The sequence below is a fragment of the Condylostylus longicornis genome, unplaced genomic scaffold (assembly GCF_029603195.1).
Source record: "Condylostylus longicornis isolate FDR11 unplaced genomic scaffold, ASM2960319v2 ptg000148l, whole genome shotgun sequence".
Taxonomy (NCBI): Eukaryota; Metazoa; Arthropoda; class Insecta; order Diptera; family Dolichopodidae; genus Condylostylus; species Condylostylus longicornis.
The window spans coordinates 2,012,521-2,028,842 of NW_026578116.1; the positions used below are offsets into that span (position 1 = coordinate 2,012,521).

General features: G+C 25.3%; 1 protein-coding gene across 1 annotated transcript in view; it reads left to right on the top strand.

Annotated features, from left to right (window-relative positions):
• Positions 1-16,322, top strand: part of LOC129615828 (uncharacterized) — a 288,743-nt gene that overhangs the window by 34,688 nt on the left and 237,733 nt on the right. The window contains exons 2-3 of the mRNA XM_055531211.1: positions 1,168-1,363; positions 2,144-2,280. Coding sequence (XP_055387186.1) covers positions 1,168-1,363; positions 2,144-2,280 — 333 coding nt within the window. The remainder of the gene's footprint in view (positions 1-1,167; positions 1,364-2,143; positions 2,281-16,322) is intronic.

Here is a 16,322-nt window from a genome sequence, read left to right on the forward strand (position 1 = left end):
ATTTTATCTAAAAATCGTTATATAAAAGCAGTCAATGCCTGATATTCCTCCCCGAATTTCATTTTTTATTTATAATATAAGAAACCTAACTAGAGCTCCAAAGAAATTCAAAAATTTCGAATATTCCCTTATTACTCTCTTTTTTATTTCGCGAATTAAGAAGAGAATCAAACATAGATATATATATTTCCGCCTCATTATCAACCTGAAAATAAATACACAACCATGAGAAAAATTTATGGTTATTGGTAACACTAAATTTTTTGTTTTAGATACTAAAATTATATTTAAATCTTTATTCCTCTTGTGTACGCAATATTTCTTATTTTTTTTGCTTTAAACAAACTTACATATACATACACATATAAATAAAAATTGGTATACAAAAAATATTAAGTAAATGAATTATTGAGATGAGAAAAAAAAACTAAAATTCGGCATCTTACTTAACATAAATTACAACAACAACAACAACAAAATCACAGAACATAAACAGAAATATTTTTTATCCATTTGAAAAGTACGGCTATAACAAAAAAAAAAAAAAGAAAACCGCGCCAATCGCCAATATTACAATTTTCATTTTGTTTCAGCACACACAATTACACTTACATATACAATATAATTGTATTAAGCAGGATATATTTTTCTTTCGAAGAGAATAACTTTCATGTACACCACATATAATATTTTATAAAAACTGTTATACATCTATACACGCACACATAATGTTTATAAACAACCATATTATATAAGAGAAATTGTGTTTGGCTACCTCGCTTTTACATATTGTACTAACACAATTTTGAAATAAGTCTCGCCTCACATCGTAAAATAGAAATAAAAGAGATTTTCTTGGCTTATCTTTCATATTTTATGACTTTGTACGAAACTACTTTATAATTTCTAAGATGGTGCTCTGCTACCATAAAAACCTCTGAATGATAAGCGTTCTTAATCCTTTGTACTAATAAAAGAACATATATGTGTCCTATATATCGTACACATAGTGTCTGCAGTGCATATATTCTTATTCTTCTCTAACTTTTCACTTATAATTCTAGATAAAAAATCTATTTTGTATATATAAGTACATACAACATACATACATATTTACAAATTCTTATTTTTAATATGCATTTTTTTTTTTTGTTTTCTCTCTTGCAGATGATTACATACGCGAAAATTATTTACTCAATTTTTGGAGCATTTGTTCTCTTAGTGTTAGCAATCAAAACTGGATACGCTTGTAGAATATCAGAATTTCCATGTCGTGGAAGTAGTTTATGTATACCATTGGATAAATATTGTGATGGTAGAGATGATTGCGGAGATTTAAGTGATGAACCGAAAGGATGTACTGGTAAGTCTAAAAAAATTTTGTTTTTATCATATTAATAAAAGAATAAAAGAACAATAATAATAACAAAATATTATTAAAGAAAAATAAAAATTAGAATGCAAGCACATATGTAGAAGAGTTTAAGGAAAAATGAATTCGAAAAAAAAATGTATAATAAAAGGAAAAAAGTGGTCAAATTTATGTTTGAGACAAAATATTAGATGAAATTAAGAAATAGCAGAAATGTTTTTCTTTAAGAGAGTTCGTTTTGACACGAACGATTTTCACGATCACCGCGGCAGAAGCTGACTGCTTAATGCTTCTTCAAATGCTGTTTCACTATTCCTAGAGGAATTATACTCTAGAAAAAAAGGGGAAAAGAAGTTTTTTCAGGATGAATTGCGGTATTGCAATTGGTATTTTGGCAAAACACTCTCATTAAGATGGTCAAGAGACTGGATATCACTTTTTTTTTTCCTTCAAATTGTAGACGGTTAGATTTATTTAGTTAGTCATTACCCTAAAATCTGTCTATTATTTTCGATATTTTTCATGAAAAAAAAAATTATCTGTAATAAAAATGTAGATCTTAAAATATAGTTGATGAAAAGGAGTTTTATCAGTTTGGTGTTATAGTAATAATTTCTCTCAAGATTTTTAGACTGAAGACGATTTTTTTAATAAATTTTAAAACCAAAATCTAATATTATTTTCAAGGACATCATCTCTCAAATTTTCATTTAAATATTATGAAAAATTTGTTGTTAAATTAAAAAAAAAATATTTACTTTGTATTTCCAGTGTGCAACAGAACATATTATGGTGATGTTGCTAGAACATATTCACTGAAAGTACCAAAACCACAATGGAATCGATTACCATTTTTATGTCATTTGACATTTACAGCATCAGGACATGAACAAGGCGATATTGTTCAGGTAATTTTGAAATAAAGAAAAAAATGTTGTTAATTTCCCCTACAAAAATGTTATACGTACTTGTTTTTTAGTTAGCATAACACTACATATTTAGTATTAAAGACCACTTACTTGTTTAAAAAAAAAGCTTCCGTTTCGGGAATTATGTATTTTTGAAAATATTTTTTGTACAGGTTTGCCGGATTTGAATCTAGTGGCAATCATTTAAAACTTTAGTTTGCCACTAGGAAGTAATTAATATTGCTGTGACATAAATTCTTTGAGAAAAGAACGTAAGTCCAAAGACTTTCAATCCATGTTTTTTGAAATAATAGTACTGCTACTATGTTGGACGTGAAGAAAATAATCATAATGGCAAAATTGCTATTATATTACTTGAACTTACACCTGAGTAAATTTTTATTATACAATTTCCAACTAATATCAATTATAATCAATTTTCTTGTACACTCTTTGCAAACCTTGAGATTTAATAATCATGATTTAGCTTTGAAAATCGTCAATTTTTATGTCTTTTTTATTGTATTTTATCATCATTGCATACATTTACAATATGGCGGAGATATTGCATATTATTTAATTTTCTTTCAAATTAATTCAAAAACTTTCATCAGCACAATTTGCGAGAAAGAACACGGCAATTTAAAATTACGTGCATAGATATGTATGTATGTATGTATGTATTTTGGATATCTAACAATCAACAAAACTAAGAAAAAATTTTGAATGAATGAATCAAAGAAAAAAAAAATCTATTCACGTTCAAATTTAAATGCATAAAGAAAAAGAGTAAAAAACCAACAAATAAATTGCACATATAAAAAAACAGAAACCAGTTAGCGAAAGGGAATTTTACAAGGATTTTATTTTTAAAAGAGGATTACCATGACACAAAAAAAAAAAACAGAATTTCCAGAATATCATCTTCATCGTCATTATTAAGACGACAATCACAAAGTCAGAAGGACTTCAGTACACCGATTTTCATATAAAAAATAATAATTGTTATTATTGTTGTTTTACCGTAAGGACGACCATATCCTCTTTTCACAATAATATTCTTTCAGTTTTTTATTCTTATTTTATTTTTTTTTTATTTGAATATTGTACAACGGAAAATGCCAATGTCGAGCTTGTTTTATTAGGCATTCATTCAGATTCATTCTGTAAGGTAAATTTTTTATTTTTACTTTTTAGTTTTTATTCTGTTCGTTCATATAGCAATGCTTTTCAAACTTTTTTCTTAACAATTTAGATTTATATAATTGTGAATAGGAAGGAGAACTTACAAGAAACTTTTAAATGTGTTGATTGTAAAGAAAATAATTATTGAATTTTTAATTTATCATATGAGTGCAATATGAGAATCTAGAATATTTTTTTTTGAAGTGTTCAACTTTTCTTTTTCATGTTATACAAAATATTTTATTTTTTTATATAAATATAAAATAAGTTTTATTTTAAAATTATTATATTGAGTTTATTGGGTCAATTGGTTAGAATTTTAAAATATAAATAATTTGAACGGTTTTGATTAAAATTTTCACCATTAAAATAATTGCAGTTTATTATACGAATACGTGTGTATAATATAAGGGTTTCAATAAGCTCACTATTGTATTCATTTCAAGCATACTATGAAATTTTATTCACTAAGAGTTCCAAAGAAAAATTCTGTCTACTGTAATAAATATGCGGTATTATGGCTTCTTTTTCAGATAAATATGAATTTCATATTGATATTTGGGGTAGTAATTTTTTCCATATATTTTTTAAGTAATATCGAAATGAGGTCTCGATATCTGTTATAAAATTTTTTGATAAGAAACCTATAAGATTTCATCTGATTTTAAAAATAAAATCATAAAAAATGATATTACTTAAATATTTTAATTCATCAGTACATTAACCTCGGAAAAACTCTTAGTTCCATAAATACATAAACAAAAGTTTTTCTTATTTAAATTTATATTTTCATTTATAATATATTATAGACTATGTTACGACCTAAACCGAAATTCCTTCAAATATTTTAAAAATTTTATTTTCTAAAGCATTTTAGAGTTCACAAAATGAGTCTTTTAACCTCTTGCCAACGTATGTTCGAAGGTAGATACGAGAACCCTATGTAAATTGGGTGTGTTATCGACACAGTTGTTCGTGTTATTGGTATACAAGTTCAAAAGTGATTTGACTATATCTCAAAATTTGAATTTGATTGATTGAATTGGTATTGACTCTTCGTACATAATATTGTGAACGAATTATTCAAATTGCATCCCTCTTTTTGCTAGCCGTCATGCAATTTTAAAAATTATTTATCAATATCTTAGAAATTTTTTGAGGAACAAGACTGAAAGTTTTAACAAACAAAAGCAAAATTCGTTCAGACTGTATGTATTTGGCAGTAGCTGCCATTCATTATTGAACAAATGTGCAAACTATATAGTTCATAAATGGACACAAATTAATATAATATAATATTAATACACATAAAACAACATGAAGCAGTGTGACATTAAACGGCTTTGAAAATCATTGATTCGTACTGGTATCACAAACTCGACTCATAGATCTACCTATTCTCATTTTTAATTCTTTCTTATATTTTATAATTAACGGCAATTAATTATTATACATATAATACCCTTGAAATATGAAGATTTTATTTCTTTTTTACATATTTCTGATTGAGAAACCGAATCATCCTATCTCATTTCGTAATTATATAATAAAAAAAATATATATTGCCGTTTTTGGATTCCTGATTTGTATAAAATTTAAAATCAGTGTATTATATAAGAATTGAAAATCTGATCTAGCTAATAAACTTCACAAAATTCAGGCAAAAACAAAATGTGAGCAAAAAAAAAAACAACAACAATGTACATATAGATTTAGAATTCTTTAAAATTATCTGTTCCCTTTTTAAATATCATGTCCTTTTATTGTGTATATGTTGGCTTGTAAGTATTGCTTTTTAAATAAAGAATAAAGAAATAAGAAAAAAAAAAATAAAAATAGAATAAGGGACAGTCAACTTGACGACTTCTCTGTATTCATTGTCAACTTTTTTAAAGATTTTTCTTTTAATTTTTTTTATATTTTTTTTTTTTCGTTTTTGTTTAATATTCCCCTATATACCAATGATATATGAGAGATGTAGATGTGCTTATATATTTATTTGTATTGTACATTTATGCAATTGAATGCATCTATCGTTTTTCATATCTTTTTTTTTTGTTAAGTAATATCGCATGGCAATAATGTTAACACTGTTGTTGTAATATACTATACTTTGCTTGCTATCTCTTCTCGCTATTCAAGTTTCTTAAGTGACGATGAAGTCAACAAAAGCGTTGACGTGTATTTCCTCTTCATTGTTAGCTTACTTCTTTTATATTATTATTATTATACGAATGATAAAAGTTTGAGAAAGAAAAAAAGAAGTACAACATGTTATAGAAAGGGAAGAATAGGAAGAGAAAGAAATAGAGGAGTTTAAAGTGAGATGAAAAAAAAAAAGCGTGTAATAATGGAAAAGCAGTACAAATAGATTTCTATGAAATATTATTTTTTTTTTTTTACTTCATAAATTCTCTCCCTTATAACTAACTCTTTTGTAAAACTTATTGAACGACAAGTTTATAATATATTGCAAGGTACGTGTCATGCTATATTGGAATGAATAATTTTTTTTTTTTTTTTTGTAAATTTTATCTTTAAATAATAAGCCAATGACATTACTATTAAGTAGATTCGAAAAAAATGAAAAAGTTTCATATAGGTAAAATGCATTTCATGTATTCAGCTATTCAGGTGCATATAAGCATGGGGTATACCTTTAAGTACTTACATTATATTATTAACGTGCTTTATATTACAAAATATTCCGTAATGAAAAATAACTATAAAACATGTAAAGTACATAGAGTTTATAAACTATTTTTTAAATTATGTCATAAATATTGCATTTTATAAATTTGTGACTAGGGGAGTCTAATAATTCTGCGAATTAATTAGAATTTTTCAGAATATCCATAGTTTTATTCTTTCTAAGTTTTATAAATTTAATAGAGAAAAAGAAGGTGGCATAATAAAGTGTTTTTTCGAAAAAAAGAGAATCTACAATAAACATATTTTCATAATTACACTACGATAAGCCCAGTAAAATTTGAAATTGTAAAAATATTTACAGAAATTTGAATTTACCTTGTTATTGAGAAGCCAGTAATATTACGTAATATTTACATTTGAAAATATTTCGAACGAATGGCCATCCTGTTGTTTTTTGGGGAGGAAAATAACGGGTATTCGATTTAGCATCACATTTTCGAAATCTACTCTCTGCTATCAACAATACTAAGGCAACGTTATAGCGTCTAATACCTTGGAAATTTGCATTTATTAGCAAATGTCCATAACCCCAAATATATACATACACAGCAGATAATAAATACAATAGTTGTAAATAGTTCAGGCCCTATGTGATGGGTTTATTTCTCGAAATCGACTAATTATTGCCAAGTTTTAATTTTAATAAGTTGATTGTTACGCTGACCCTATGAAATGTAGCGTCATCCGTCTGAGACTACATTTTCATACAGGCCAATGCCGCAAATCATATATTATTTTTAATTGTTAAACTTATTTTAGTTACTAACAGTGATATTGTTGGGTAAATTTTTTAATTATTACGTTTATAATCTTTTAAGAATAATCCCTACGAGTAGAAAATTCAATATTTTTAAATTTTGCAGACTTTTTCATTTTTTTCAAATATTTTTTTATATATATGACAGACAATATTCACATATACAGACAATATTCAATATTCTATAATTACAGTCATAAGATCGCGTTTTGAAAATCTTTACTTATAAAAACAAATAAAAAAATTCTGATTTAAGTTTTCATGTCAAACGTCCTTTTGTGGTCCTACATATCAGCTATCAATTTAACTACTATATAAAATGCTCATTTTTTGATTATTTTGAATCCTTTTTCTTTTTTGCCTTCTTGATTTTCTAAGGTCCTTAACGATTTTTCCACTTTTCATCTTCAATTTAGTAAAAAAAAAAAAAAATTTTTTTTATTCATTTTCGAAATTTCTTTTTTTTTTTTCTTCTTCTTATTTTCATCTCTTTTGTTTGATTGCATCTTATACAAACCAAAAAAAACCAATTTTTGTCGGTATGTTAAAATGATTTTATTCGTATGTAATATGAAAGCAAAGAAAAAAAAAAAAACAGGAATAAATTTTTTTTTTCCAGTATGTTACTTTATTATTAACCATACGTCCAAAATGGCTTCAGAATACTTAAAAAATAAGAAAAAATCAAATAAAATTCATATGAATGCCATCATACATAAAGTGCATTCGAATATTTTTGTTTATACACACAAACATTTATGTATTCTTACACACACACATGGTATGTACCCTACTATTATGCTAAAATGAAAATCTTCTTCAATAATGTATTCATAAGTTGGTTTACATGATGTGCATAATGTATGTATGTTCATATTCGTTAAGGTTTCTATATGTAAGCTTAAGAAATTATTATGATTTGCAAAATTTGTGCAAATATGAGAAAATAAAAGTACTAAAGTTAAAACTTTTAGTATACAGGGATTTCTTTATAAATTCCTAAGTACACATTCAAAATGTGTATATGTATGTGTATATGCATTTGTATAATATGTGTGTAATTTGTGTTTACATCATCATATACATTTTAATGCAGCTTATTCAAGCAACTTTATGAATTCATTTTATTTTTCTGTTCTCTTAAGTTTTGTGATCTTGTGTTATAATTACAATTTCTGAAAGAGAAATAAAAAAAAAAAAAACAAAAATCAGGACAAAAAATTATTTTTTTGAATTTTTGTTGTTATACCTACTGTAATTATTTTTTTTTTTTGTTTTTTGCTTTACCATAAAATGTTTATTGGAATGAGAGATTTTGTTTTTATCATGTTCATTTCATCTTAAAATGTTGACATTCTCAAGTGTTAATATAATTCGTGTAAAATTTTTATTTTATTGTATAATTTTCTCTGTATATGAGTATATATGTATGTAATGATGCACATTTTTATTGAAATGCATACACTGAATTCATATATTTACTATAAGGCTCATATTCACAAGTGTGAATATTATTTTGCTTAAAGGTACATAATAATATTATGGAAGTATACGCAATATACATTAATATATACATATAATTAGTAAAATATATAAAAAGTTAAAAATAAAATATTTATATGTGCATATTATGTAATTTTAAATAAAAATGTGGTGAGAAAATTACATGCTTATCTTATTATGTTTTCGTAATAATGAAAAAAAAAATTAATATGCAATTTTTCAATATTTCATTTAAATCGGGTATAAAAATTTTTTAAATAAAGAAAATAAACAGAAAAGGAGTAACGTGTAAAAAAGTATAAAGAAATGTATTAAAGGGGCATTTCTCTTCATCTATCAACAACAGGAAAATGGGAGGAAGAGAAGAAAAACAAGAATTGATTTAATACTTTAACATTACATTTTAAAATTATTATTTTCTTTACTTTTTCTCACTTTTTATTAACATTTTTATTAATAATGAAAAAGAGAATCATTCACTTGGCTTCAAGCTCTTTAATATTAATAATAATAACAAAATAAGAGACAGTCTCTTTTATTTTATCTCATTTCATGATTTTTTTTTATTCTCTTATTTCTTCATTACATTATAATTTTTTCTCTTATAAATTTTCAATTTTTATTATTATTAAAATATTAATTTAAAATGAATTTTATTTTATTTTAATATTGTAATATAAATTTGTTTGATATATGTTATATGTGTGCACATTAATGTAAATTTTTTACCTAGAAAAAAATGAAAGAATTAAGGGAGCCACGAACCACGTTATTTTAACCTAAAGCATCTGATTTACATTTACTTATGAATGTGTGTATTTCTTTGAAAATAAATGCAAATTTTATAAGGAAAATTTATGATGCTTCTAGCATATTATAATTTTTATATAATATGCATGTATGTATAATGCATATTAAGTATATTTCATATATCTTATTAATTGCGGTGTACGCATGTATAGACATTTTAATTCACAATGTGTGAATATTATACAGGGTGTTTTGCATAAAATGCCAAACAATTTTAGGGATGATTCTTTGATTTCCATCAAAAAATTGTATGGGGGGAGGGGCGGGGGTAGATATACTCGTTTTCGAACTACAGCCAGTTGGAAAAAAAAGGAACCAAATTTTTTCCGCATATAAATAAATGCCCATAACTTTCAAGTCATACAACGCAGGGTGACCATCTGGTTACTGATCTCATAGGTGATTGATTATTTTTCATTTTCGATCTAACAATGAATTCGATTTGATCCATAGTTTTCGAGATAAAGCTCGTCAAAGTTATAATGTTGGTTTTTTTTTCGAATTTTTGCATCATTTTATTATTATTTAAGGGCAAAGAATGTTTCTTAGAAACAATTTTATGAAAATCACAAATTTCAATTCCTGATAAACAAAGTATTTTTTTGGGTTGTTAAAAATGTCAAATGCATTCTTTATTTTTCACCACAAAAATTTATAATTACTCTAATCTGGTATGTGAAATAACTAATAACACATATTCGTAAATCATTTAAAATTACAAATGCAATGTACATTGTTACTTTTAAACAATTTCAATTATTTTTGAAATTTATGTGTTATTTAAAAATGAATTACTACTTTACTAATTTACTCTACTATTTAACCAAAATCAGTTTGTAGTACATAATAAATTAATCAAACACTCTGTGTATTACTTACATACTATAACATAATGTTATAGGTAATATACAGGGCCATAATATATAAAAAAAATAGTTCCAATTAGCTTTAAAATTAAAAAAAAAAAATAATAAATTTCTAATAATTTTAATAAATTACAAATAAATTTTCAAGAAGTTCATTAAACTTGTCGTCTTTTTTTTTTTTCAAATTAATATTATTGCATGTTATTAATATTTAAATGGTATTATTACAGATTAAACAGCACTACAAAAATTACCATACTACTTACCTAGAAAAAAATAAAATTAATAATTATACATACATATATAGAAACAGGAACTTAGAAATGTAAAATTACAAGTTTATTAACCTCGAAATAACAACCGTATACTTTCTCCTTATTCCTCAAATACTTGCATATAAAATAGGATAGGTACTATATACGACGAATACTTGTATAACTTTATAAGTGTATCATTTTGCTATGCATACTTATACATATTTTGTATGTAGATATTTTTAAGAATACGAAGAAGTAAAGCTGTCATTTAAAGATTTTTCGTTCTTTTTTCTTTTTTTTCTGTTATATACATTTTATTATTCTATACGTTATAGTCTTACCATATAACATTATACTGCACCTACGTAACAACATATATAGTACTATAATTACATTATAAAGATATACATATATTTACATAGGTATAGAAAAAAGGATATAATTATTATAGCTGTATGAAAGCTTATATTTATGCGGGTACATAATAATTTTTAAAATTTCTTTGAATTATAACATATTTACAAAATCAAAAAGGTAAATTAAGGTAATTAGTAAATTTACAGTTCACTTCCTTAAGAAAATTTAAAATTTTTTTTTGAAATATTTTTTTTTTGTTTTTTTACTTAAATAATTTTTTTTTCGGTTTTGTGTATGAATATTAAGGTGGCGTATGCACATATTTGTTAACTTTAAAGAGAAACATGTAAAAAGATTTCAGTGTGTATAAACCGACCGAATATACACTGTACCTCGACAATCTGATTTTTTGAAATATTTGGAACCAAATTAGATTTTGTTGTGGTTGGCAATTACTCCAACCTGTCAAACCATTCTGTGAAAACTTCACAGATAATTAGAAAACTTGACTCGTAAGTGAGTTTCATAAGAAAGTGAAAATAATGTTTGTATATTATAGTGTGTACTGTAGGCGTTGTTTCTAATTACATTTTTTCAACGGAGCTCGTTCCTGGGAAAAATGGAGCTCATATAATTTAAATATTTAATGTCCAGTTACTAACACCTGCTATGTAACACATAATTTGGTTAATTTCGTCTAAATTTATAACACCAGTTTCAATGAAAAAGGTCAAATGAAAATGACCAACAATTAGTTAGAAATTGGTTTTTCTCTGCATTTCTGTTAAAATATTAGCTATATATGCGAAAATAATAATCCCGTTACTTGTGCATAGCACTGCCGCTATGAGAAGAAAAGATTAAATTTTTATAGTTCACTTAAAATTACATGTAAATATACCTAAAATATTTAAAGGCATACCTACATACATGATTTTTTAAATGAAAACTTTAATTTTCATATTAAATTTTGAAATTTTCACCCATTTTTCTGAAGAAATAAGAAAACAAAAATTACCACAATTATTATTATTTTTCCCCTTTTCTTTTTCCTTTAAACCTGTCATTGTACATTGGAAATATTACTTTTATATTGACTGTTATAAAGTAATGGTGAATGGAATCAAGAGATTTACTTTGTGATTATTTCCCTTTAAGAAACGCCCTTTGAAGTCAAAATCAATTTGAAGTGTATAATTAAATTTAAAATTTCAAATGCCTTAAAAATTGTAATTGATTTCAAGAAATTGAAGTTTTCTTTAATTATTTTTTGATTATTGGGTGTAAAAATGTTTTCTAAATTATAAATTTCACAAAAATTGTTCTTGACCGAATCGTATACAATAAAGGGCGGTATTGTGTTTGTATAAAATAGAATTTTTAAAGAAAATTTACTCCTTTAATTTAGAAGAGAAAATGTAAAAAAACACATTGTTAACTATATTCTATGGCTCCATCGACTTGTCCGACTTCTGTGTAAATCAATCTCAAATGAATTGATTGTCATACTTGTAAAATCTTGTACGATATCTTCATTTACACCATTTTTTTTAAAACAAAAAATGACCTCCCATAAGGACCTACGAATTCCTTTTCGGAATTTGGATTCGCTTGAAATTTGAGCTTTTCTAATATCTTACCTCCATTTTTTGGGGAAACGGTGTAATAAATTTAACAGGGAATGTGGAATCGATGTAGAATCGCGGAAACCGGATAACTAAATTTTACATTTTTTAAAATACATCTTAAAAATAGACTATAAATCGTAACCCGACCAAGTCAAAGCAATTTAATAAGAGTGGATGTAGATTTATTAGTATATGTAACCATATGTTGAGTGGTAAATGTGGTTGGTATTGTGCTGTTCACACTAATTCGTTGTATTATGCTGTTCTGTTCTACTTTATTATTACAACTGGTTACTCTTTTGATTGTAGAATAATACAATTAAGGTGCCTAAGTATAAAAAGCATTACTCTAACGGTATAATAATCAAAATACTTTACATTTTTACTTGAAATCACTTTTCTTTAACGATAAAAACTATAAAATAAATTTTTTTACTAGAGTAAAATCATAAAGTACTAAATTTTCTCGTCTTAAAATTAACTTTGTTCTTTTTTATTTTTTATATTTAATTTCTTTTCAATTCAAGTTAAAACAATTTCAAACCAATTTTTTCTTTAGTAGTAAATTTAAAGAAAAGTTAAAATGTAGAACCCTTTTCGTTTTTTTTTGCTTTTACTTTGCATTTATTATTAATCACATCTTTTTAAAAATCCCCAAAGACTTTGTTTTTTTTTTGTTTGCTCCTTTCTTGTGTGCACTTACAACGTTTTGTTCTCGATTTTGTTGCCTCTAGAGAGGAAAAAAATTTTTCTTTTATATTCGTCTTTTCTGATTATTTTTTATTTTTTAACGATTTACCGACAGAAATACATAATTGGTTTCTCATTCCAACTATGTTTGAAAATTTAAAAAGAAATTTTCTTGAATATTTTAAAAAATCATTTGTTTGTGGTTACTTTTTTTCTGTGTATAACAGGTTTTGGCGCCGATGTGTATGCAAATTGTGTAACGTAAAGATTATTACTACTTAATCGTCTTGACTTAAACAATTGCTTTCAGAAACGGTGGAGAATTTTCGTAACAGCAATAAATACGTTTTTCACGTTAACTTCGAAATGAAATCTTGACTGAATTATAAAATTTGTTCTATTTCAAGGATTATCTTTTAAAAGCTTGCATATTATTTTAATTAATTGTTCAGAAAGTTAATTTAAGCATTATAATTGTTCCTAAATTTCTAAATCAGTAGAAGAAAATAAGAGAACAATTGTAAAATTATTTCCAAATCTCGAAATTATTCAACAATTTTGTTTTTCATTTTGTCGTAACTACTTCAACATTACATATTCACAAAGATGGCGGGAATATTATAAAAATTTTTTTTGCTACTTTTTCTTTTTCACTTTAATTTAAGTAAAAATAATTTCTCGATTTCAACATTAGGATTGTTAAGTTCCTTTCTAGTTTATTTTATTTTTTTATTTTTTTATGTAAAAAAGTATTATTTTAAAAAGTAAAGGAATAACTAACTTTGAATAAGCTTCCCAAAGGATATTTAAAGGAATAAGTTAATAACCACCGCATTACAAAAAAAAATTTACTATGCATACTATACATCATATACACACGCACACATATTATTATGTTCCAATTGAAAAATATGGAGAAAAAACCGCGAATATAATAGAAAACAAGTAACAAGTTGAAATGGGATTAAAAATCCTGACACCGATCCAAGACATAAATATTGCAAGGAGATAAGAAAAAATTGAAAAAGAAGGATTTTCATAATTTTCTTCTTTCGTCTTCTTTATATACTCTTCGTTTAGATTCTATATAATAATAATGTATAACATAAATCTATTTTGCCTATATAATATTATAGTGGTTAGTTTCGCTTTTTTTTTGTATACTCCCGGTTGTATAGGGAAATTAAGGTTAAATATTTATAAAAATCATATTATGTAAAATACTTATTGTAATAGTTTGTGCCTATAGAATAAATTAAAAATTTTCTTAATTTAAACAGTTCTTTTAAGTTTCCTGTATAATGTATTGAAATTTCTGTTATATTGATATTGTCACTGAAAAATGTAGGCTTTCATGCCTAAGAATATAGAAAATGTTAATTTTTCCTTAAGATCACAATTAAATACTGCTAACAATGGAAAATATCTCAAATTTGAATTGTAAGATTTTAAAGTTTTGACTATGGCCGTGCTAAGTGTAGAATTCTTTGGGTTGATAATATCAAAATTTTATTAGACTTTTCTATAGATCAGGCTAATTTACAAATTTTAATGTTGATCAGGACGTGTACGCTTCCAATAACATATTTCACATGCAATTATCTTAACTTAAAGCTTAATTTATTAATTTGTAAATATTCTTCATTTAAAAAAGACATATGCAACATTAAACCATTACAGGGTATTGCCAGGGTTCTTTTAAATGGCCCAACAGTAAATGGCTACTGAGTCACTACAGTAGTAACTCTATCAATAGCAAATCAAAAAAAAATTTTCAATTACTCGAGAAATTTACGCTTTTCGTTTCTATTTCTTTCCACAGTACTTTTATACATATTTTATCTTTAGCATGTACATAATCCTTTTACAATACATTGTAAAAACCCAAAAAAAAATCAGAAAAAAAGAAGAAAAAGGATCACATAACAGACAAACCCAACTTCTATCTAGTATTAAGAACATTTTTTTATCTTCCGTTTTTTTGTAACTTCTCGTTCTATAAAATGTCTTCCACGTTATACGTAGCTTATAATTCGTTAAAATTGAGAGAAAATTGAAAATATGTCAGATGACAAGAAAATTTTTGACGTTTCGAACAAACAAACAAACAAAACAAAAAGGTCTAGAATATTATTTATACTATATTTAAGAAAATAAATTTTTCATTTTGAAAAATACACAAAAAGCTTAACGATACGACAAAGACAAGGAGGCAAAAAAAAAGAAGGCAACGAAAAAAAATGAAATTGCATGAAAATGAAGTATGTCAATCAGAAAAAAAAAGGATAATAAGGAATAAGACAAGAAATGTAATAAAAAGAGCAGAAAAGAGCAGGATGAAGCAAAACAAAAAAAAAATATATGATTGATTTAGGAATTGCAAGATTTGTCAAATACAATATTCCGGTTGATAAAGCGTAAAGTGCATAGGGATATTATGCATTATCCGTTATTCCTTACACCATACTTGAATGTTTTTTTTTTTTGATTATAACGGAAGAATATGAAAAATTATTAAAAGAGAGGGAGAAAAATGCAAAAAAAAAATGATTACCAAGATTTCTAAGGAAATAATTTCTTTAATAAAGTAAATAGAACGGAAGCTGAAGAAAATATTTGATTTGAGATGATGAGAAAGTAGAACGTAATGTGAAAACAAAAAAAAAAGAAAAATCTATGTCTCAAGACACTCGAAATTAGAATTAGAGTATTTTAAAAGAAAAAAAATTTTTAGAAAATGCTCGGAAGCACGCCGTGAAAAGAACATTCTACTTGATAACTACAATATTATTTTGCATGTTTATTTCAAGAATTTTGAAATTTATTGAATAAACCAATAAGGAGCACAAAAAACTTATTTATTGAATATTTTAATTTTTCCTTTACTTGTTTATTCAATAAAATCAAATGGATTTTGTATTCAGCAGGGTAAAAACGGTTCCAGCAAAGTCTCTTTCGTATGTTCTTGATAATTAACGTTGGTCAGGAACGTATTGCTTGTATTATATTTGAATAACTTTTTTCAAATATTTAATATGGCCAATATACCTGGTGTTCCGTATAAGGTGGCAAATAATATAAGGGATAATATTCTTTGATAAATTTCCAGCAAAAACCATGCGACATAGAGTATAACCACAACCACCCCTCCCCCCACCTCTCCCCAGCAATACAAGTTTTTGCTGAAAGTTGACAAAAAAAAATCCCTGAAATTATTTGCAACTTTATGCGAAACATTCTGTAGATATAACTTTGGTGTTGTTTGTCAATTACACAA